This window comes from Schistocerca americana, chromosome 2 (genome assembly GCF_021461395.2).
Source record: "Schistocerca americana isolate TAMUIC-IGC-003095 chromosome 2, iqSchAmer2.1, whole genome shotgun sequence".
NCBI lineage: Eukaryota > Metazoa > Arthropoda > Insecta > Orthoptera > Acrididae > Schistocerca > Schistocerca americana.
In genome coordinates, this window is record NC_060120.1 from 47140222 (window position 1) to 47165817 (window position 25596).

Here is a 25596-nt window from a genome sequence, read left to right on the forward strand (position 1 = left end):
TTGCCTTCAGATTGATATACTAGGATACATCGGGGTCAAAGTATGTATTCCAGTATATAAAACATTATCGGTTTCCTTGCCGTGTCAGTTCGGAATAAAATCTCAAGCTTTCGAAGTTAACCTCCATCGTCATCGTAAGGAGCAACTGACGTCGAAAGCTTGAGGTTTTATACCGAATTGACGCCGCACGAAAACCGAGAATGTTTTATATATAAGTGCCGTCGTGAAAGACTTCGTTCTCATTGCATTCCTGGTTTACAAATATTTTGAAAAACCGCCTGTGCCTTGTCTGACATCTCGGTATCACTGTGTAAAAGGTTCACTGCCATGTAATTATTATTAAAGGAGTAAAAAAAGGACTCTATAGATTTTCAGATTGAAATACAAATTAACATATATTTTGTAGTATGAAAGAAATTGGATGCTACGTTAGTAGAGATTACCTGAGAGTCTCATGAACGAATGGATTCCCAACATGTCGTTCTGGCACATATTCACTAAACATAAGTTTTCGTTGTGTTATGCAAACAAGTAATATTGTTGTAATCTAGACATCCTGATGTGAGAAAAAGGTTACATGTGGGAAAATGTTACCTGATGATAACTGACTATTGTTTTGAAAGAAAAGTAATTATAAGTTCAATTTCTTTTTCAATTTGAGTCAAATATTAAACCATATTGTTGTGAAGCATGTATCTTATGACTCATGTTGGCGGGCACTGGTCCATATGTATGTTACAAATAGATATTACATTGCGTAACACTTTTTTGTGATTAACTAAGTCGATTATGGCTATGCTCCTAATATTAAGCCTACACTTTTTGAATACAGTGGTAATATTATCAATAATACATTTAGGTCATTGTCGTTTTATAATTCCTGTGCTTGTTTGACTTGGTTAATTTCTGGCATGTTCAATCAGGTGATGAAGGAGCGCTGCAGTCTGGGAATTTATATTGTTTATGAAAGGAAACGGGCTCATGTGACGCGGTTGTCACACATTGCTATGTGATATTGTTTTGTTTTCTGCCAATATTTCATGGTTATTTTATTGAGTGGATTGGACATGTATGGCTGGGAGAAAAGCCTTACGCTCTCCTCTCTAGCAAAGTGCGCCTCCGGTGTGGTTTCAGTTCTTCTTTGTTGACAGGAGGTAGCGAGTAAGCCTCATTACCACGGGCAACAATCAGCAGGGAGTTGAGCAGTTTCCGCGGAACATGCACCAGGTACCCACTCAGTAGTTTCATTGGCGAAGCTTACATCGGAACTCGCTCAGAGCAGAGGACCCTGTGTCACAACTGCCACCACCAGAGAATAACTGAGCATGGCAGCTATGCCTTTTCTGTACATACAGCAAAGACAGAGCGCCGTGATGCTGTTTGACAATAGGACGGAATTAGGTTGCTTTCACTCTCAAACTTTAGCTTTATTCAGTCAAATGTCTGTGCATCGCACAAAGGGGTTGACCAATGAAGGAGACATTGCTTCAGATTTGTACACCAAGAGTGGAAGTCTCTGCTGTGTTTCCCTGGCCGGCCGGAGTGGCTGAGCGCTTCTAGGCGCTTCAGTCTGGAACCGAGCGACCGCTACGGTCGCTGGTTCGAATCCTGCCTCGGGAATGGATGTGTCTGATGTCTTTAGGTTAGTTAGATTTAAGTAGTTCTAAGTTCTAGGGGACTGATGACTTCAGCTGTTAAGTCCCATAGTGCTCAGAGCCATTTGAACCATTTTGTGTTTCCCTGTTTTCTGTTGTTTTTTTTTTAATTGGTAAAATACACTTTATTGTTCATCACTTAGGTAACATCACTGAGTCGTCCTCTGCATAGCGAGTTTTTTATGTGACAAGATGAGGGTTTTGAACCAAGATTCCAGATAATTTTTCTCCTGGCTGCCATCTAGAGCCGTTCGGCGCACTGTAGCTAACTTTTCTGAAAATGTAAGTGTCGCAATTGTTATCAGAAGCTTTAAGCAACAGCGACTTAATTTCAGATATCTGTGTGGTTACTAGCTTAGTTTTTTAAAAATTTATTGCGTGTTTGAGTTCTTATTAGACATAGTCTTTCCTTTTGATAGTTGTGCAGTGTGAAGTACCGCCGCTTGTATCGACCCTCGTATCGTACAAGCTTTCATTTGTTTTGGTTAGAATCGCTCAGTGTCGATTAGACCATATGTGACGCAGTATCGTGCATACTTGCTGCAGATAAGGCGAGTACATCGTTGTGAATTATTTCTGTGGCCTTCAAACGGGGCGACATTTTTTCTGTTATCTGTTTGGTTATTTGTTTCGTTTTTTTTCAATTTATTGCTTGTTTTTGTGCTTACTAGGACAGTCCACTGTTTTAATTCCTGTTTGAGGTAAAGTTTTGCCGTCTTTGGTAGGGATAGGAACTGACATTGTTGTGTTTAGATACGGGCTGATTGGTGAACCTTCGCGCACAGCTCTAGGTGTTGATAGATTTGTTCACACAGCTTGAGGCTGCCGCCAGTGGGCTTCACTGTGGTGGCCCTGACCTAGTGATCAGAGGCACGTCTAGCATGTCCCACGAGTTCCCCAATCGGTCTACTACTGTGGCCGCTCCATTTACTGCCTGGACTGACGTTGACCCCTCAATATGGTCGAGTGGCAGGTCGTTCCAACATGCGGTAGCCAGCGAAAGACTTTCTGGGAGACCGATTGGAGGGCCTTCCCTGTTTGTCTGCCCTACAGGTTTTTCTGGGGCCATTGTGGCTGGCCCTGGGCCAGACGCAGTCGCTAGCCCTGATCCAATGGAACCGTCTCGACCCACAAGGTCTGCCAATTCACAGGGGGTGGAATTACGGGTAATTGGAACCTCAGGGATATGGCTGAGAAGGAGGGGAAGGAATCCAGCGTGAATCTATGTGCAAACTGGGTGGAATCATTCCAGATGTGGAAAGACTGTTTCGGGATGCCATGAACAGCACAGGTTGTAGGCAGCTGCAGGTGGTGGTTCGCATCTTGACTAACGATTAGTGTTATTTTGGACAGTAAAAGAGTCTCGCTGGTTTGAGTGGCTAGCTGAAATGGTAAAAATTGTATGTTTTGCTTGCGAGATGAGAGCGGAGCTCAGCATCTGTAGCATTGTCGACAGAACCGCTGTTGTCCTTTGGTTCAGAGCCGAGTTCAGGGTCTGAATCAAGGTCTTGGACGGTTCTCCGACCATGTAAGCTACAGATTCCCCAACTAGCGTCATAGGTTGGCGGGTTTCCAGATTCTGCATAATAGGTCAGTGGTCCACTACACACAGGAAGCAACTACACGGGTGGTGGAAGCTGTGTGGATGGGAATGGGCGGTCTTCTTAGGTTAGAGGGTACCGGAAGACTACACAACTGGCCGTTAAAATTGCTGCACGAAGAAGAAATGCAGATGATAAACGGGTATTCATTGGACAAATATATTAGGCTAGAACTGACATTTGATTACATTTTCACGCAATTTGAGTGCATAGATCCTGAGAAATCAGCGATCTGGAGAATGTGCTGGCCTGGGCAGCAGTCTAACATTTTCTGTATCCAGAAAAGCCCTTACAGGACCTGAAACATGCTGTCGTGATTTATCCTGCTGACATGTAGGATTTCGCAGGATCGAATGAAGGGTAGAACCACTGGTCGTAACATGTAACGTCCAGTGTTCAAAGTGCCGTCAATCCGAACAAGACTGAGACGTGTAACCAATAGCACCCCATACCATAACGCCGGGTCATACGCCAGTATGGCGATGACGAATACACGCTTCCAATGATGATGCTGTAAACAGAACCTGGATTCATCCGGAAAAAGAACGTTTTGCCATTCGTGCATCCAGGGTCGTCGTTGAGTACACCATCGCAGGCGCTCCTGTCTGTGATAAAGTGTCAAGGGTAACCGCAGCCATGGTCTCCGAGCTAATAGTCCATGCTGCTGCAACGTCGTCGAACTGTTCGTGCAGATGGTTGCTGTCTTGCAAACGTCCCCATCTGTTGACTCAGGGATCTAGACGTGGCTGCACGATCCGTTACAGCCATGCGGATAAGATGCCAGTCATCTCGACTGCTAGTGATACGAGACCGTTGGGATCCAGCACGGCGTCCCGTATTACCCTCCTGAACACACCGATTCCATATTCTGCTAACAGTCATTGGATCTCGACCTATGCGAGCAGCAATGTAGCGATACAAAAAAAAAAAAAAAATGGTTCAAATGACTCTGAGAACTATGGGACTTAACTGCTGTGGTCATCAGTCTCCTAGATCTTAGAACTACTTAAACTTAACCAACCTAAGGACATCATACACATCCATTCCTGAGGCAGGATTCGAACCTGCGACCGTAGCGGTCACGCGGTTCCAGACTGTAGCGCCTAGAACCGCACGGCGACTCAGGCCGGCTAATGTCGCGATACGATAAACCACAATCGCGATAGGCTACAATCCGACCTTTATCAAAGTCGGAAACGTAATGGTACGCATTTCTCCTCCTTACACGGGGCATCACAACATCATTTCACCAGGCAACGCTGGTCAACTGCTGTTTGTGTATGAGAAATTGGTTGGAAACTTTCCTCATGTCAGCACGTTGTAGGTGTCGCCACAGGCGCCTACCTTGTGTGAATGCTCTGAAAAGCTAATCATTTGCATATCACAGCATCTTCTTCCTGTCGGTTAAATTTCGCGTCTGTAGCACGTCATCTTCGTGGTGTAGCAATTTTAATGACCAGTAGTGCCCAAAAAGGACGTCGGTCTGAAAGGTTGCAGCAAATTCACGAGGGTGGACCTATCAGCAATCGGTAGTTTGGCTGTAAAACGTGGTATGTCTCTTGAAAAAGATCCAGAGCTCTTAGCGGTAACAGAAAGCGCTGAAGCTCATATGGTTACAGGTACGGAAAGCTGGTTAATGCCGGAAATAAGTACAGCCAAAACTTTTACAGAGGCCTGAAGGTGTTCAGAAAGAACTGATTACATACAGTTGGTGATCTAGTGTTTCTTGGTGCAGACGTTATTTACCTGTAGAGAACTGAAACAGATAGTTCCTATGAGTTAGCATGGGTAGAGGTTATAGTTGACGACTGGAAAAAGTAATAACTATTTCCTTTTACCGACCCTCTGACTAAAGTGATACAGTTGCTGCACATCTCAAGAAAATCTTGAGTCTCATATGAAATAAATTGCCCTCTCACACGATTACAATTTGTAGGGACTTCGATCTACCCTCGATATTCAGGAGCACACCGAAAGTGTGAATGATTGTGAAAACATATCTGACTTCTTAGCCAACAAATAATACTGAGGAAATAGGAAGCGTCATGAGAGATACAGGGATTAGTGATCACAAGGTTGTTGTAGGACGACTGAATACTGTAACATCCTAACCCAATAAAATAAGCGTTAAAAACATATATTTAAAAGAGAAGATAAATTTGCTTATCGTCTTTCTAAGAGGCAGCCCTAACTCCTTCAAATGGCTCTGAGCGCTATGCGACTTAACTTCTGAGGTCATCAGTCCCCTGGAACTTAGAACTACTTAAACCTAACTAACCTAAGGACTTCACACACATCCATGCCCGAGGCAGGATTCGAACCAGCGACCGTAGCGGTCGCGCGGTTCCAGACTGTAGCGCCTAGAACCGCTCGGCCACCCCGGCCGACCAATAACTCCTTCCAGTCTGACTATGTAAGTGTAGACAAGGTGTAGATTAAATTCAAAGAAATAGTTTGGAAGGTAACTGAGAGATATATACAAAGTAAATTAATAAGAGATGTTACTGACCCCCCGTAGTACACAAAACAAGTCCGAAAACTGTTGCAGAAGCAATGAAAAAATCGTGCCAAATTTAAAAGAACGCAAAACCCCCCAAGATTGCCGAACTTTTACAGAATCTCGAAATTTAGCGCGAGCTTCAATGCAAGATGTTCTTAAATAGTTTCCACAATGAAACTCTGTCTCTAAATCTCGCAGGAAACCTAAAGGTACTCTGGCAGTATGTAAAGTACGCAAGAGGTTAAGACGCAATCAACACCTTCAGTGCGCGATAACAGTGGTGATATCACTGATGACAGCTCCACTAAAGCCGAGTTGTTAAACAGTTTCCTAACATGCCTTCACCATAGTAGACGAAATAAATATTCCAGAATTTGAGTCAAGAACAACTGCTAACATTAGTAACATAGAAGTATATACCGTCAGCATATCGAAGCAGCTTAAATCACTTAATAAAGGTAGTGCCTCCAGTCTGGATTTTAATACAGTCAGGTTCCTTTTATAGTGTGCTGACACTGTAGATTCATACTGAGCAACCGCATACAATTGCTCGCTCGTCGAAATATCCGTACCTAAACACTCGAAAGTAACACAACTCATACCAATACCAAAGAAAGGAAATAATGGCAATCCGCAGAATTACAGGCCCATATCATTAACGTCGATTTGCAGTACGAATTTGGAACGTATACCGTGTTTGAACATAAAGACTTGCCTCGAAGAAATCGAGTTATTGACAAACAGCGAACACGGATTCAGGAAGTAACTCTTTATGCTCATAAAGTAACGAGTGCTATGGGCAGGGCAAGTAAAATTGATTCCATATTTTTAGATTTCCAGAATACTCATGACACAGTTCCTCACAAAAGCCTTCTAATGACGAATCGTTTCAATTCTGCGACTGGATTCGCGATTTCCTGTCAGGAAGGTCACAGTTCGTAGTAGCTGACGTAAAGTCATCGAGTAAAACAGAAGTAATACCTGGCGTTTCGAAAGAAAGTGTTATGGGAACTCTGTTGTTCCTGATCTACATAAACGGTTTAGGAGACAATCTGAGCAGCCCTCTTAGAGTTTTTTCAGATGGTACTCTTACTTACCGACCTGTGAAGTTATCAGATGATCAAAACCAACTGTAACATGATTTAGGCGAAATAACTCTGTGGTGCGAAGAGGGGCAACTGACTCTTACGTCATGATAAGTGTGAAGCCACCCAGATGAATATGAAAAAGAATCAGCTAAATTTCGGTTACACGATAAATCACGCAAATTTGAGGGCTGTAAATTCAAAGAAATACTTAGCGATTATAATAACTAATAACTTAAACTGGAACGATGTCGTAGATTATGTTGTGGGGAGAGAAATCAAAGACTGCGCTTTATTGGCAGAACACTTAGCAAATGTTACAGGTCTACTAGACTGCTCTGCCCTCTATGTAGTATTGCTGTCCAGTATGAAATCCGCATTAGACAGCATTGTTGGAGGATATCGAAAAAGCCCAAAGAAGCGCAGCTCGTCTTGTACCATTGTGAAATAGGGGACAGAGTGCCACCGATACGATACCCGAATTTCGGTGTCAATCATTAAAACAAAAGGCTTTTTTCGTGGCAGTAAGATCTTTTCATGAAATTTCAAGCAGCGACTTTTCCTCAGAGTGTGAAGATATTATCTTAGCCGCCCACCTACATGGGAAGAAATGATCATCTTATAATAAGAGAAATCAGAGCTTACACGGAAAGATTTAAGTGTTCATTTTCCCCCCTCTGTTTGAGAGAGGAACTGTGGATAAATAGGTTGAAGGTGGTTTGATGAACCCTGTGCCAAGCACTTAATTGTGAATTGCACAGTAATCATGTAGATGTAGATGCAGTAGCGAGATCCATATTCAGAGCACCTTGCCGGTAATTTACTTTGCTACCCAACATCTGTTGCTTACTTGGTTATAATTTTAGCCTCCTTTTGTCTCATTAGCTATGAATTCGCGAGCTGCCGGGATGAGAAGATACTGTTGTGTTTTCTCCGTGCTGTCTTCCATGTAATTTGGTACCTCCCCCAATCTTAACGTCATTTTGTAAGTTAATTTGAGCTTTTAGAGGACTTTGCTCTGTGTTAATATTAGGTGAATTACCTCAATCATTGAGACAAAAGAAATAGTTTTACTCTCAGCCTTTTAAAGGTTAGGCGACCTACAAATAATAAATATAAGGTGTTGGGTTCCAAAGGTGCTGATTTAACTGTCATGGTGTTTCTGTTCCACACAGGGGTCAAACTCACCGAACAGGTGCTTAAAAAGTTCGGAGAAAGGAACAAGGATTACACTCGCTGGACTTATATAAGATTTGTTTATTGGCCAGAGAGAGAGAGGTGGTTTCGATGTCCCCTTAGTCTGTAGCCAGGTTAATGACAGACACCATAACTTTAAAAGCTTTACTTCTTCTGCTCATATATCTGCATTTTACAAAATGACAAATATCATTCTTTCTAAATACTATACGTTAAGGGCTCTGAGCTATGATTTTTGCGGAATGCAAATGTTATCTAGATGCTTCAGTATGCTATTGAAGGCCTACTAATGTAAACATGCCGGGTGGCTATAACTCAACTGACATTGTTACGACCACTGTAATGCGGACTATATACATTGCAAGATGCTGAAAGGCTACAGGTTATGTTCATTAATCGCGGCGATCGCCAAGTATACCGAAAAAATACTAGTTCCACTTTCTGACACCAGGTGAAAACAAGCAGTCATAATGTGGGGTGTGCAGGAAAAGGGGAGGAACGATGACACACATGATAATGGTGGTTGTAGCATGTTCATTAGGATACGGTCACAAGTTGCAACATGTGTTCAACATACTACCGATTCAGCAAGGTAATTTATCCAAAACACGACGTGGTCGACAGTTGCTCGCAGCATATCTGGTGTAGTCAGAGCGATATGTCCAAGGATGCACATCAGGATGAGTCTGGATACATCCCTGAAAAACATGACCTTTCAGATATCCCCACAATCAGAAGTCGGGTAGATGTAGGTCGGAACATCTGGAAAGCGAATCATCTTGAAATTGTCAGGAGATAATTCGATCGTTACCGTAGGTTTCTCGAAGCAAATCATTCACCTGGAAACGGCCATGTGGTGTCGCCCCATCCTGCGTAAAAACAGTGTTGTGGATACAGCTGTGTTCTTGAAAACGTGGAATCACGTGTTACTCAAGGAGGTGCTTATAACGCGCAGATGTTACTGTACTCTTAACAGCCCTGCACAATGTCATCTCCTCGAAGAGAAAAAGACTGAGAATGAAGGATCTTGTGAAACCACTCCACACAGTCACATAAACTGAGTGCAGAGGATGTTTCTGCACAAGAATGGCGGACTAGAACCGCATGTACGACAGTTCTGTTCATTCACGGCATCAAGCAGAATAAAATGCGCCTCACCCGTCCGAAGAATATTTCCCCAGCCACATGTCATCCATTTTCATGAGAGCTAAAAACCGAAGGGCGAAGTCACGGCGTTATAGCCTATCTTGGGGCTTCGTTTGGTGCACATGAATCTTGCACGGATCCAGTGTAAAATGTTTTGAACTGTTGACCGGGGTAATGCAATTCCTCTGATACAGCTAGATCAATGGCTTCAGATAATGAGGCTGCACAGTCGCTCATAGCTACAGCAACTACATCAACAACTGCCATGGGAATGGGCCACCCCCCTGTCCCAGCTGCACTACCTAGCTCACCTATTCCTTCAGATTTAACCATCGCATTCTTTAGCCCAGTGGTTCCCAACATGTGGTCCGCGGACGCCCAGCAGTCCGCGAGATAAGCCAGAGGGGTCCGCAAGATGCTATTAGAATAAATATATTAAATATATTTTGTATGATAACAGATTTTTTGTTTTGGCCGCTCAATATTTTTCCAATAATGAATATATCAATGTTTTTCTAAGTATAAAAATAGAAAATGTATAAAAAGACTCTTAATTTGGCTTTGTTAGGTACTTGACACTGTGATATGACAAGGTACCAATCATGCTCGATGAGGGGTCTTCGAGAAAATTTTTTTGGGAACCCCTGCTTTAGCCTATTTACTGGCATCTAGCCTATTTACTGGCATCTAGCCTGTTCACAGCCGTTTCTGCTAGTGATGTTTCCGCAATTCAGTGTTGCTGATACTGCCGTTTTCATAAAAACAGCTTCACCAGTAGTGCGTGGCCCTTTTTCTCAACAGCCACTGCCTTTCATACAGAAACCTTTAACCTACTTAACCCTTTACAGTAGTCTCTCAAATGGAATTAAAACGCATCGCCAAGCAACAAAGAGCATACTGGCGTCCAAACGCAGACATTTCACATTATGACTGCTTACAGCGCCACATTTTTACGTGGTGGTAGAAAGTGGAATTGTTACTTTTTCTGCATACTCGGTGAGTACACTGATTGATGAACATACCTGCGATGTTTCAGCGTCCTGTACTGCATAAAGTCTTCAGTGCATCGCTCGGAACACCGTCAGTTTAATCAGAACCATCCGGTATATGAAGGGGTTCGAATTCAAAAGAACAAGAAAGTAAAAGGCGGGCTCAATAACCCGGTACACCTAGATGATGATGATGATGTTTGGTTTGTGGGGCGCTCAACTGCACGGTTATCAGCACCCGTACAGATTCCCAACCTTCGCCCAGTCAGTCTCGCCACTTTAACGAATGATGATGAAATGATGAGGACAACACAAACACCCAGTCATCTCGAGGCAGGTGAAAGAACCCTGTGTGGCGGAGGGCACTTTACATGCCACTGTCATTACCTCCCTTTCCTGTTCCACTCGCGTATGGGTCGTGATCTCCTCGGGAGGTATAAGTAGGCGGAAGCAATATATTCGACACCTCATCCAGAAACGCACCCTCTCGAAACCTGGACAGCAAGCTACACCGCATTGCAGAGCGCCTCTCTTGAAGAGTCTGCCACTTGAGTCTGCTAAACATCTCCGTAACGCTTACCAAATAACCCTGTGACGAAATGCGCCGCTCTTCTTTGGATGCTCTCTATCTCCTCCGTCAACCCGATCTGGTACGGATCCCACACTGATGAGCAATACTCAAGTATAGGTCGAACGAGTGTTTTGTAAGCCACTTCCTTTTTTGATGGACTACATTTTCTAAGGACGCTCCCAATGAATCTCAACCTGGTACGCGCCTTACCAACAATTAGTTTTATATGATCATTCCACTTCAAATCGTTCCGCTCGCATACTCCAGATATTTTACAGAAGTAACTGCTACCAGTGGGTCAAATGGTTCAAATGGCTCTGAGCACTATGGGACTTAACTGCTGAGGTCATCAGTCCCCTAGAACTTAGAACTACTTAAACCTAACTAACCTAAGGCCGCTATCATATAATCATATAACAAAGGATCCTTCTTTCTATGTATTCGCAATACATTACATTTGTCTATGTTAAGGCTCAGTTGCCACTCCCTGCACCAAGTGCCTATCCGCTGCAGACTTTCATGCATTTCGCTGCAACTTCTCTGTATACTAAGGCATCATCCGCGAAAAGCGGCATGGAACTTCTGACACAATCTACTAGGTCGTTTATATATATATTGTGAAAAGCAATGGTGCCATAACACTCCCCTGTGGCACGCCAGAGGTTACTTTAACATCTGTAGACGTCTCTCCATTGGGAACAACATTCTGTGTTCTGTTTGCTAAAAACTCTTCAATCCAGCCACACAGCTGGTCTGATATTCCATAGGCTCTTACTTTATCAGGCGACAGTGCGGAACTGTATCGAACGCCTTCCGGAAGTCAAGGAAAATGGCATCAACCTGGGAGGCTGTATTTAATATTTTCTGGGTCTCATAAACATATAAAGCAAGTTGGGTCTCACACGATCGCTGTTTCCGGAAACAATGTTGATTCCTACAACGTAGATTCTGGTTTTCCATAAATGACATGATACGGGAGCAAAAAACATGTTCTAAAATTCTACAACAGATCGACGTCAGAGATATAGGTCTATAGTTTTGTGCATCTGCTCGACGACACTTCTTGAAGACTGGGACTACCTGTGCTCTTTTCCACTCATGTGGAACCTTCCGTTCCTCTAGAGACTTGCGGTACACGGCTGTTAGATGGGGGGCAAGTTCTTTCGTGTACTCTGTGTAGAATCGAATTGGTATCCCGTCAGGTCCAGTGGACTTTCCTCTGTTGAGTGATTTCAGTTGCTTTTCTATTCCTTGGACACTTATTTCGATGTCAGTCATTTTTTCGTTTGTGCGAGGATTTAGAGAAGGAACTGCAGTGTGGTCTTCCTCTGTGAAACAGGTTTGGAAAAAGGTGTTTAGTATTTCAGCTTTATGAGTGTCATCCTCTGTTTCAATGCCATCATCATCCCTGAGTGTCTGGATATGTTGTTTCGATCCACTTACTGATTTAACGTAAGACCAGAACTTCCTAGGATTTTCTGTCAAGTCAGTACATAGAATTTTACTTTCTGACTCACTGAACACTTCACGCATAGCCCTACTTACGCTAACTTTGACATTGTTTAGCTTCTGCTTGTCTGAGAGGTTTTGGCTGCGTTTAAACTTGCAGTGAAGCTCTCTTTGCTTTCGCAGTAATTTCCTAACTTTGTTGTTGAACGACGGTGCGCTTTTCCCGTCCCTCACAGTTTTACTTGGCACGTACCTGTCTAAAACGCATTTTACGATTGCCTTGAACTTTTTCCATAAACACTCAACATTGCCAGTGTCGGAACAGAAATTTTCGTTTTGGTCTGTTAAGTAGTAATGGCGGTAGGAAGAGAGAGCGGTGCGTTGCCTTGGCCAGGGGCGGCTCTCCCAGCGGCACGGGCACGGTGAGCAGCAGGTAGAGGTGGCCGTACAGCAGGGCCTCCAGCTGCGTGGCGCTGTCCCCGAAGAAGAACTCCGCGTCTCCCAGCTGCGAGGACAGCGCGCTGCACACGCGGTCCACCTGCAAATCGGAAAGCAGGCTCGGCTGTCCCATTATGAGGTAAAGGCAAACGCAATTCACACACTTACTTATAACTAAATGTTTTATGGCTCTCTTACCACGTGGGACTGGGTATATACATTTTTATTTGATGGTAACTTCATTCCGTCTTTGCAGTTACAAGAAAATGTGTGGTTTTGTCACTAAACGCGTTTCGTTTTATTCAGACAAATTACACTACTGACCATTAAAATTGCTACACCAAGAATAAATGAAGATGATAAACGGGTATTCATTGGACAAATATACTATACTAGAACTGACATGTGATTACATTTCCATGCAATTTGGGTGCATAGATCCTGAGAAATCTGAACCCAGAACAACCACCCCTGGCCGTAATAATGGCCTTGATATGCCTGGGCATTTAGTCAAGCAGAGCTTGGATGGCGTGTAACAAGATACCACAGTTCATCAAGAGTAGTGACTGGTGTATTCTGAAAAGCCAGTTGCTCGGCCACCATTGACAGGACGTTTTCAGTTGGTGAGAGATCTGTAGAATGTGCTTGCCAGGGCAGCAGTCGAACATTTTCTGTATACAGAAAGGCCCGTACAGGACCTGCAATATGCGGTCGTGCATTATCCTGCAGAAATGTTGGGTTTCGCAGGGATCGAATGAAGGGTAGAGCCACGGGTCGTAAAACATTTGAAATGTAACGTCCTCTGTTCAAAGTGCTGTCAATGCGAACAAGAGGTGACCGAGACGTGTAACAAGTGGGAGCCCATACCATCGCGCCGGGTGATACGCCAGTATGACGATGACGAATACACGCTTTCAATGTGCGTTCACCGCGACGTCGCCAAACACGGATGTGACCATCATGATGATGTAAAGAGAACCTGCATTTATCAGAAAAAAATGACGTTTTGCCATTCGTCCACCCAGGTTCGTCATTGAGTACACCATAGCAGGCGCTCCTGTCAGTGATGCAGCGTCAAGGGTGACCGCAGCCATCGTCTCCGAGCTGATAGTCCATGCTGCTGCAAACGTCGTCGAACTGTTCGTGCAGATGGTTGTTGTCTTGCAAACGTCCCTATCTGTTGACTCAGGGATCTAGACGTGGCTGCACGATCCTTTACAGCCGTGCGGATAAGACGCCTGTCATCTCGACTGCTAGTGATACGAGGCCGTTGGGATCCAGCACGGCGTTCCGTATTACCCTACTGAATCCACCGATTTCATATTCTGCTAACAGTCATTGGATCTCGACCAACGCGAGCAGCAATGTCGCGATACGATAAACCGCAATCGCGATAGGCTACAATCCGATCTTTATCAAAGTCGGAAACGTGATGGTACACATTTCTCCTCCTTACACGAGGCATCACAACAACGTTTCACTAGGCAACGTCGGTCAACTGCTCTTTGTGTACGAGAAATCGGTTGGAAACTTTCCTCATGTCAGCACGTTGTAGGTGTCGCCACCGGCGCCCACTATAGTTATTTGATAACCGATTGACTTGTAGATCGAAAAACACTTTGTTGCAAAATATATTGTTTTTAATTACGGTATTTCCCACACATCAGGAAAACTCCGTCTGCCTGCCCGTTTTCTTTTTCTTCTCGTGTTTGGTACTGTTCAATCTGGTTACAGGTGCCGAAGAAATTTTTTTCCAGGTCAGTTTTAATATTAACCTATTGTGCAAGTCTGGAAACGTATCGTGTCGCAAAAACTAAATTTGACGAGAAGCGTTCTATTATTATCTTATCTTAAAACATTACAGTCATCTGTATTGTATTTAAAAGTAAGTTACTTTGGTACCTATGTTGTAAGGATACTACTTTATGCAAAGTACATATTTTTGTATTATTAATGTAGTGATCTCATAATTTGATTCAACTGTCTAACATTGCATCCTATTCCTGTTTCGGCTGGCATGACTGAATAAAATGAAATGTATTATCAAATCAACATGCTTTAGGTTTGTTAGGTAAAGTGCAGCCCGGGGCCAATACACTAATAAATCTCGGCGGCCAACCTCTCAATATCATCCTCAGACTGGCCATCAGAATCAATTTTCAGTAGCTAAGGACTGCTCCAAGGTGATCCTCGTTTCTCCAGTTTGTCACGTTATTGTGCAGCCGTGTCAGGAATTCAGAATTCATAGCTCTCTGACTGCATGTGGCGCGGCGTTGCACCCGCAAACTCTGCGAGTATCCTTGTGGTGGAGTGCGCATTTTTCAGCCTTTAAGTTTTACTCTTTCCCCCAGTCTTCTAGCGCTGAAAACTGAATTTGCTATTTTCGACTAATGTGTTGGAGTCCGTATTTTAGATATAAATTTGCACACCTGCAGGATTCCATATGTGATGTTATGTACTGTAATGCAACCTGTTTAATGTACTGCAAAATCCGTGTGGTTCTAGGCGCTACAGTGTGGAGCCGAACGACCGCTACGGTCGCAGGTTCGAATCCTGCCTCGGGAATGGATGTGTGTGATGTCCTTAGGTTAGTTAGGTTTATGTAGTTCTAAGTTCTAGGCGACTGATGACCTCAGAAGTTAAGTCGCATAGTGCTCAGAACCATTTGAACCATTTTTTTTTGTACTGCAATATGACGTTCCCTCGTGTATAACTAAACATAAAATGAGAAATACTTCATGCACTATCCATGTCAACAGAAATACGGTAAATTACGAATTTGTTCCATTCTACACTCGTGGGACCACTAGAAGACACGGGTACTAATGGCTAGCATGTACGCTATTGCCATTTTTTTGACGTGTTGGGAATCGGCCACGTATTCCGTGTGTCACGGTGCTGGACCGTCTCTCCACTGCAGTACGGTAACCGCTGAATGAGGAAGAGACAGAAAAAGATTGAAGACACTATTTCGGCACGGTTCTAGAAAGGTTCACATCCATCTGGACTGCCGAAGGCGCAGCCGCACCAGTTTCCCATCAACAGTGTGACAGATACTTACTGGTAAGGCTACAGTATTTCTCGTCGCGTTCGGCATCGTTAAATCTGCAGTTTAACTACGTCGCAGACAGTGGCTGCTAGAAATATCGAATAAATTCTGTAGTGATTTAAAAGTCTGTACTCAGATACCAGGACAAGCCAAGTGCTCCCTCTTGGCCCCCTGGCGGACGCGTATGATTCCGGCGTAATCTCACACTGGTGGGCTGAATAATGCGTTTCTTTATGTGAAACACGCCACAACATGGCAACATCACTGTTTTTTTGTACCTTTAGGCTACATGGGTCTCGTGTGTTTTGTGTAGTGTTACCAGTTACGCTGATAGATTTCACTTTGATCTAAACGTGTTCAATTCCTCCTCGATTCTTTATTTGTATTGTTTGTGTTACTATGTATTTATTTAGTGTGAAAGAGAAATGAAGATGTCCTGACGGAAATGTAGATCCAGATGGAGAGCAAATGGGGTGTGGGAGTGGTGACAGAGTGTGGAGGGTGTCAAGGATGAGTGAACAGTGAATGCAGAGTAGTGCAGTGGAGAGAGAGTGGGAGGGAAAAGGGCTGAAGAGCAAGAGGTGAAATGAAACACCGGGAGGGAGAGAGAGAGAGAGAGAGAGAGAGAAAGAGAGAGAGATAGAGAGAGACAGAGTGAGGGATGAGAAAAGAATAAAGCAACTACGGACAATATGGCCACACAAATAAAGAATTTCTGTAGATAGTTCATCAGCAGGTATAGATGAGGATGCAGAAGTATGAAGAAGTAGTAAATTTTCTACTGCCTGTAGGTAAATAAAAGGAGAACCACATACCTCATCAATCTATCATAGCATACAAGAGAGAGCTTACACTGACTGGGCAATGTCTTTATTTCATAGTGAAGTATGGTGACGTCATAAATCTGAATGCTTCCAAACAGCGCTGCTGGTAGCTGTTTCCTTCTTTCGGATGATCAGCTTTTATTTTGTACACAGCCACGGTTTCAAAAATGTCAGTTTTCGACAGAAGAGCAGTAAGAAAGTTTCCATACTAACGGCCATTATTAATGAGGCACTTTGTTTTCTTTGTGATAATACAAGTACAGAAATATTGCAGTCAACAGGAACCATTTCACATGTCTTTTAAATTTTGGAATCTCAAAGGCAAGCACAACTTGGAAAGACCAAGCGACATATACTAACGCATGTCTGAAAGACTTTTTCCATGGTCTGGCCATGGGATCCAGTCGAGGGACGTGCAACACAATACCTAGACCACAATAATACCGAAAACACATTTTGTGAAATATGGTCCTTAAAATGTTTTCGGTTTTAACTCTTCATTTCTCGACATATTTTAGATCTCTACTCATCGTCGCTTCACTGCAGAGTAAACTTATCTACGAATACGTTAAATGAGTATTCCTAGACCACATGTACTTTCTACTCTATTCTACATTCAGGCAGTTTGTGAGAATGTATATGAAGATATGATCAGGAATACTAAAAAAATGCTTTAACAAACTTTCTGCAGTGTATCGAAAGTTATGTTCGTATAGTCAAACAAGCATCGTCACGTTGTTTTGCCAGATGTGAAAGTAAAACAGACACGGAATAGCACTATTTGACCAGGTACATAGGTCAGCGGTGTTTTTTAAGTGCTTTTCCACGCTCGATTAGTCAAATGCTGAGATTGTCTGCAGTTTCTACCTTATAAAATACTATACGCAAAGAAATGTGAATGTATGCTTTCCTGTCGTATGCAGCTGGTGAAGAGTTTTCGGGCTTCCATCTGGGTACCGGTGTCTTCAGCGACTTTTCGACGAGTGACATACTTATCATCTTCTGTCGAAGGGCCGAGACTTTGTGGATGCCGGTCCCTTTATACCTGCGGCATGGCCCCCGCTACCTAACCGCGGGAGGGGCAGAGGGGGAAACGGGTGCGCCGTTCGTGTCTACGTCAAAGCATTCCGGCCGCGTCTCGCGAACTGGACAGTCCTTGCTGCGTTCACGGAGTACTGCGGCTAAAGCTGGATTCCAGGCCACGCTAAGTTGATAACCTTCGTCCCTGTTCACAAGATTCTCGTAGACCTGTATTTCTATCAATTCTTCAATGACGCTGACCCGATAGCTCCCAGCTTGGCACAGCACCCTAGTGGGTTCTAAGTCAAAGGTGTGGTTTTCTTTGATACTATGTTCACCTATAACATATTTCTCTGTCTGTCCAAGTCGGACGTGTCTGATGTGTTCCTCGCACCTTTCAGAGATGCAGCGCTGCTTCTGTCCAATGTACTGTACACCACATTCGCAGGCAATACCATATATGCCAGGTGTTTTGAGTTTGAGTGGGTCTTTAGCTGAGCCCAACAGCTCTTCCGTCTTCGGCGGTGATCGGGAGACGGTATTTATGTTCGATTTTCTCAGTAGCCTCTAGATTTTCGCTGACAGGGGACCCAAATATGGCAGCAAGGAGAGTTTCTTATTATATTCCTCTTCTTCTTCTTCCTCTTCCCGAAATTTGTCAGCCTGTCTCCTCTTGAAGGCCCTACCAATCTGTGTTCCACTGTACCCATTTTTCCGAAATACCTCCGTTAGGTGGTGTAATTCATCTGAGAGGCTTTCTTTGTCATAAATTACGCGCGCCCAATGTTCCAAGGTGGTCAGTGCTGACTGGCGTTGCGCCGGATGGTGGCAGCTGGTTGCATGGAGGTAAAGGTCTGTGCGTTTTCTTTCTACACACTGAATGGCCCAGAGTGCCATCCCCTTCTACCTAACCTCCAAACGGCAGCTATTTTGGCTGCGTCGGTAAGAAAACGGAAAAGAACATATAGCTTTTCCTTCGAAGTACGGAAGCTATTTGGACGGGGTCTGTAAGAACGCGAGAAAAGAGTTTGGGTCGAGACACTATTTGGCGGGACTCCCAACTGATTTTAGGTGACTAACATGAGGCAGTGTTAGCGAACATTTTCTTTTAGCTAATCATGATTCATACTAGGAGTGATACGGATTGTTATAGACGGGATATGGTACTAATGGAGTCAGTGTACTCATATTCCGTAGCGTAATTTCTTTTCTTGTTTGGCGAATTATTTTGCTTGATTATATTGGTGTCGGTAACATCGCGTGGTGCACAAGGAATGTATAATGGAAATGCTTAGGTAAACTCTTTTCATATATAAATTCTGAAGTTCCGCCATTATTTCTTTCGATTCACCCTTCATTACATTTATGGCTCGTCGATAGTTGAGTTTCACGTACGGGCAGTAAATTCAGATGCAGTAAGTATTTTTAGATGTGCCTTCTGGCACTGTGGGCGCCATCTCAGTCATGACACGATTTAAGTGGAATATTCTCAGTAGCATTTCTCCATGGATATAAACAGCTTACAAGCATAAATTCCCTTCCCACATTTCTCGTTGTTTTCCTTTACCTCATGTACAGCATCTTTGTCTCAGTCCACTCTTAACCACTTTAGCGCGACAGCTTTCTAATACACTAATATCTACATGTTGATTCCGTCAGGACGCTACAAACTTTCAGGAATGATGGAGCAGGGTAAATTTATCAATTTGAGGTAAGCTACCCTGGTCTGAAAACGTCCCTATCGGAAGTTATAAGCGAAATAGTTTGGATACCGTTAGGGGGTACCTCTGACAGTGGAGTACGTGTACCGGTATTGTTGTTGCTAATGTTGTAGGTTAGGCAACTATCAGAGGTGGTGTAATGTAATTTAATTTAATTTAATTTGGTCTGGCTCTAGTGTGATGTAATTTATTTTAATTTCTATATGATTCGATAGCTTTTAATAAAGTGACGTCAAAATAAAAGAGAAATAATAATGTTGTGAACAGTATGATGTAATTTAATTTAGCCCGACGCGGATCAGCAATTAGCAAACTAGCCCAGTACTCAGGGTTACGGGTTTATAACTAATTAATTTCCTCTCTCTTGAATCATCACGGATATTCCTCAACATATATCAAAAGTATAGTTAAGACTTAAGTGCTTATAGCACCTGATAGTACAGGATGATTCAAAAAGAATACCACAACTTTAGGAATTTAAAACTCTGCAACGACAAAAGGCAGAGATAAGCACTATCTGTCGGCGAATTAAGGGAGCTATAAAGTTTCATTTAGTTGTACATTTGTTCGCTTGAGGCGCTGCTGACTAGGCGTCAGCGTCAGTTGATGCTAAGATGGCGACCGCTCAACAGAAAGCTTTTTGTGTTATTGAGTACGGCAGAAGTGAATCGACGACAGTTGTTCAGCGTGCATTTCGAACGAAGTATGGTGTTAAACCTCCTGATAGGTGGTGTATTAAACGTTGGTAGAAACAGTTTACAGAGAATGGATGTTTGTGCAAAGGGAAAAGTTCTGGACGGCCGAGAACGAGTGATGAGAATGTAGCACGCATCCAGCAAGCATTTGTTCGCAGCCCAGGGAAATCGACTCGCAGAGCTAGCAGAGAGCTGCAAATTCCACAATTTCAGCAGGATGGAGCGCCACCACATTGGCACTTATCTGTCCGTAACTACCTGAACGTCAACTACCCGAGGCGATGGATCGGCCGCCAGGCAGCCCGTGACAGAGCACTTCATCACTGGCCTCCAAGAAGCCCTGATCTTACCCCCTGCGATTTTTTCTTATGTTAAGGATATGGTGTTTCGGCCACCTCTCCCAGCCACCATTGATGATTTGAAACGAGAAATAACAGCAGCTATCCAAACTGTTACGCCTGATATGCTACAGAGAGTGTGGAACGAGTTGGAGTATCGGGTTGATATTGCTCGTGTGTCTGGAGGGGGCCATATTGAACATCTCTGAACTTGTTTTTGAGTGTAAAAACCCTTTTTAAATACTCTTTGTAATGATGTATAACAGAAGGTTATATTATGTTTCTTTCATTAAATACACATTTTTAAAGTTGTGGTATTCTTTTTGACTCACCCTGTATTTCGTAGGCCAGTTCAATGTGATGTAATAAAACCCGTAACTCCAGATCGTGGTTTCGTCTCGAATACCAATACAAGATAACAAGCGTAATCTGTTGCAGATGAAATCTTATACTAGAACTAGAATCCTATGACCAGGTCTTTCTGTCTGGGACGTTATCTCGCAACCTTGAAAAAATCTGAACTGAAGTATATTAAATTATTCGTAGCGGCAGCATAGCGTGTGGAATCTGAAAGAAAGTTTAGTGTCCTACCCGGCGGCACGTCCCGAAGATGAGCTGAAAGAAACTGACTAATTATTTTCTAGTATGGCGCCTGACAATGGTCAATGTTCCGTTAAGGCCACGTCTACTCAGGACACTGATGGTTTAGCTTTACAAATCATTACATACCGCACACAAATTTTAAGTCGTTTACAACTTACATAGACTGTTACAGCAAGATGAACCTCAGACAATCGTTCTTTCTTTCTTCGGGTCCAAGAACACAAGGAGACCAAAAAAATGTAATCTCACTCAGAGAATCTCGAATTTCCATGGAATATATTGCAACAGAATGCATTAGATTACCCTTTGGTGCAAAACGCCAGCTATTCATACAATAACTATCACCACATGGCACTACTAATTTCAAATTCCTGATCACCCCAGAAGATTCAATACAGTGTTAGTGTGCACCAAAATAAGAAAAAGATGCCTAGTACATATGTGTTCCAAAATGCATACCTTAAGAGCTATGAGCACTTGTTCGTCTGTAAAACACATCGCTTCCAGTGCATACTCTTTGGTTTCCATATTTCCAGAGGAGGTAATTTAGACCAAAATGTATTGCTCAGTATCGGAGGCGAACGAGTGCTCATAGCTCTTAAGACATGCATTTTAGAACAGATGTATGCTAGAAATTCTTTGGTTGTTTTGGTCCACACTGTCACCTCGGAAAATTGTTTACCGTAGAGTTTGACTACAGGTATTTAATTGTCAGAGGTATTAGAACGTTATTCGATTATAACTTTAGACTTTGTCGTTTCCGGATCATTGTCCGTTAACTCAAATTGATTCATTTATCCTTCTGTACTATCCTAGAAAATTTGTAATATCATCACGGAATCACACTGAATTTTCCTGGGGATATAATCGTTGAGAGTGAGACACTTAGCAGTCTGCCAGTGACTTCGAGAAGTTACCGGTTTTATGTTCTCGTCTCTAGCGAAGATTATTTTGTAAGTAGGCTGTTTAGGTTTTTATGTTGGTAACGCCACGTAGCGCTCTGTATGAAAATCACTGACTGTGCTGTGTGCAGTCTGTGGTTGGTTGGACTCATTGTTGGAATATTCGCTTGTGTAGTGTTGGGCAGTTGGATGTGAACAGCACGTAGCGTTGGGCAGTTGGACGTGAGCGGCCAGTAGTGGTGGATGTGGAGAGAGAGAGATGCTAGCGTTTTGAGAGGTTACTGTAAGCGGACGATCTGGACGTGTGTCCGCCAGAAAAAGGAAATTTGTACAGATGGAGGTCATGAATTGATATACATATATCAATTTGTACAGACATTGAACATACATTGTTAAGGTAAACACATTGTTTGTTCTCTATCGAAATCTTCCATTTGCTAACTATGCCTATCAGTAGTTAGTGCCCTCAGTAGTTGGAATCTTTTATTTCGCTGGCAGTATTGGCGCTCGCTGTATTGCAGTAGTTCGAGTAACAAAGATTTTTGTGAGGTAAGTGCTTCATGAAAGCTATACGTCCTTGATAGTCAGGGCCATTCTTTTGTAGGGATTATTGAAAGTCAGACTGCGTTACGCTAAAAAAAAATATTGTGTGTCAGTTTAGTGATGATCAGAATAAGTAAAGAGAGAACTGTCTGAGTACATTCAATTTTACTCAGCTGTCTCTGTATCAAATAACGTAGAAGTTTACCAGCACAGTAATTCATAATTTTCCAAAGGGGGCGTTTCAATTTTTGTAAATTTAATTGCGAAACAGGGAGCAGAATATTCTAAAAACTCTATCAATCTGATGAGTCAATACGCAGTTCTGCATTTAGTACCAAAAGATGTTTGTGATACAAACTAATTTATTAACTGTGCATTTACACCATTTTAAAAGCTGAAATTAAACATCTTGTTGGTAAAGTATGCAAATAAAAAATGTTCATGAAAAACTTCAAATTTATTTGGAAGCTATAAGTGACCGATTAAACGATAAAAGTATTTATAAAGTTGCGAAATAAGAAAAGGTAGGAGGTTATCTACCACAGAAGTATAGAATAGGGGAAGATCAACTATCTAGAACGCTTGTACGGTTTCAAAATATTAAAATAGAAAGCAGAAAAGGTAATGGAAGTACGAGTATATTAAAGACTAGAATTTTTTTTTTTTTTTTTTTTTTTAAATCTGATGCTAAACATCATCTCAAGGGTCGAGTCGCCCTCAGGTAAAATCTACAGAAACACGATAAGAAGAAATCACGAACCGATATCCTACTTAGCAGTGCAAACTGCAACATCTCCACGGTAATAGTAAATATTTCCGGATAGACGCTGCAGGGACTGGGGATGTACACACTTAGATACCACGTATATAAATACATCTCCATCCGAAGAGGTCTCGGAAGGTACAATAGTACGGACCGACCGCCATGTGATCCTCAAATGGATGCTGATATGGACAGGCATATCGTCAGCCCCTCTCGGTTGTCAGTTTTCGTGACCAAAGCCACTACTTCTCAACCATTTAGCTTCTCAACTGACCTCACTAGGGCTGAGAGCACGCAGATTGCCAATAGCACTCGGCAGACCCGGATGAACACCCAGCCAAGTGCTTAATTTCGTTGATGTGACGGGAGCCGGACTTACCACTGACGGGAGGCCATTGGCTACTTGAAATAACATGTCCACCGTGAGCAAACACACAAACCCGCCAGGTTAGGCGAGAGCGCTAATGCACTGCTTCCTGGACTCGGGTAGGCGCACTGGCCCAGATCGAATCCGCCTGGCGGATTAAGAACGTGGGCCAGTGTGCTGGCCAGCCTGGATGTGGTTCTTAGGCAGTTTTTAACATCCCCCTAGTTGAATACTGGGCTGGTCCCCACAGCCCGCCCCAATTACACGCCTCGCAGACATTTGTACCACGTTCACACAATTTCATGGTTTCCACCAGACACAGACATCTGGGGTACACTGATTCCGTCCCAGAGTGTATGGGGTGGCGGCAATAAGGGCATCCGGTCACCACTTTAAATTAACCATGCAAAATACATTGTAACCATGCCGACGCTAAGAAATCTGTGGGAAAAGGCACAAGCGAAAGAAGAAGAAGAAGAAGTGAGCAAACACACAGTGAAACAACAGACAGACAATTTGTAGGGAAGCGGCCTATTCACGCCATAAAGAATTCATATGCTTTCCAGTGTGACAGCCGAGTCTGCTCTAACTAGCTATGACGTCACGAATGTTGCGCAATACCTAAAAAATAAAGTAAATAATCTGAACAGTTAATGGCACGTCAGGAGTGATTCTAAAATAATAATGTGTTAAGTTTCAGTTTGGTAACTTTAACAGTTTTCGAATTTTGGACGTTTTACTTAAAAATCATCGACACAACAGAAAGGAGCTATAAACTTCAAAATTTATATTCGGATTCCTTTTTCATTGTGATTTAAGGGAAACAGCATGCTGGATATCACAAAGTAATATTTAGTTTGAAATTCATCATTTTTTGTTTTCGTGTCCTAAAAGTTCGGAAGCAAGATAGGTTAAGTACGTCATTAGATAAAGCTAGGATGTTCAGATTTAGGTAGAATGGAGATACGCTACAATGACAAAGATGTGAGAAGTTTCAAAAAGGTAGCAATAAAACTATAGCTGTAGCGTCTCTCCAAAGAGCAAGTTCAGGGTTCATATACTGCGTGCAGTACAACTAAAATAATTCTCTCGCCAAAAGTATTAAGCCCAGCCACATCAGAATTCTATTACAGATACTTCCCTGTGCGCTGATTGCACAATTAAATCGAGAGCTTCATTGGCCTTCAGCGAATGAAGCAGTTAATTATTTAGTAAATTGAAGTGGTGTTTTGCTAGCCCAGCGGCTAGTCAGCAGGGCAGATGTTGGCTGCGCCTTCTGCAGTCCGCACCGCGGCTATATAAATAAGAGCGTGCGAGCTAGAGTAAGGCACCAGTTTTCTTCTAGATTCGCATCAGCTCGCCCTCTGTTTCGGAAGCTGCGTCGCGTTTGCGCAGTTGCCAGGAACAGCCTTGGATACCGTATTACGTAACTCGATATGCACTTAACAATGAGTTCGCATTGTGGTAAAGTGTTAATTACGGAACGACTTCCGTGATTTATTCTCAGTTTGCGTATGTCATATTTTCACGTGTCGCCGCAGAACAGATTTTCTACGATTACTAGCGTGGCATTTGATGAGTATAAACATCATATTTTGGCGAGCATTCGCTTTGAACCTTCACATCGCTGACGATTATTGAACAGTTTCGTTATCTCGGGATAATAGGATGCGTGCAATACACTCTGAACAGCTCTGATAGTACAATAGCTGATATGGGTAATCATTTGTCTGGGATTTTACGCTTTATCATTTTCAGAAGACAGCGAAAATCGTTATAGTAAACAGCATTTTCTGTGTATCCCAGACATCATCCTAAATCCTCAGTGTTGTGAACTTCAATAATCAGCAACTTTTATTTTTCATCAGAGTGGCACAGTGAACTCTAATTACAGGCATCACGTTTTTGCTAATCACTTTCTGGTTGCCAACATTGTAGTAAGAGAGCGTGTGTTGAGAACAGCAATACAAACAAAATGTAATAACTTTATTTTCAACCCGCCGCCCCACATATGGTGCTAATCGGCCGGAATAAACACTGTTAAAGTGAGTGAAAGTGATTTAATTATTCGGACTCGGAAGCGAAATGCGACACGCAACTGAACAATAGAACAGTGATGAACAGTGTTACGTGTGCACAT

General features: G+C 42.9%; 1 protein-coding gene across 1 annotated transcript in view; it reads right to left on the reverse strand.

The window, feature by feature from the left end:
- Positions 1-9509: 9509 nt before the first annotated feature.
- The window catches only part of LOC124593774 (metaxin-2-like), a 64584-nt gene continuing 48497 nt past the window's right edge, over positions 9510-25596 (reverse strand). The window contains exons 3-4 of the mRNA XM_047132122.1: positions 12579-12731; positions 9510-9602 (exon numbers count right to left, since the gene is read on the reverse strand). Of these exons, the coding sequence (XP_046988078.1) occupies positions 9510-9602; positions 12579-12731 (246 nt within the window). The remainder of the gene's footprint in view (positions 9603-12578; positions 12732-25596) is intronic.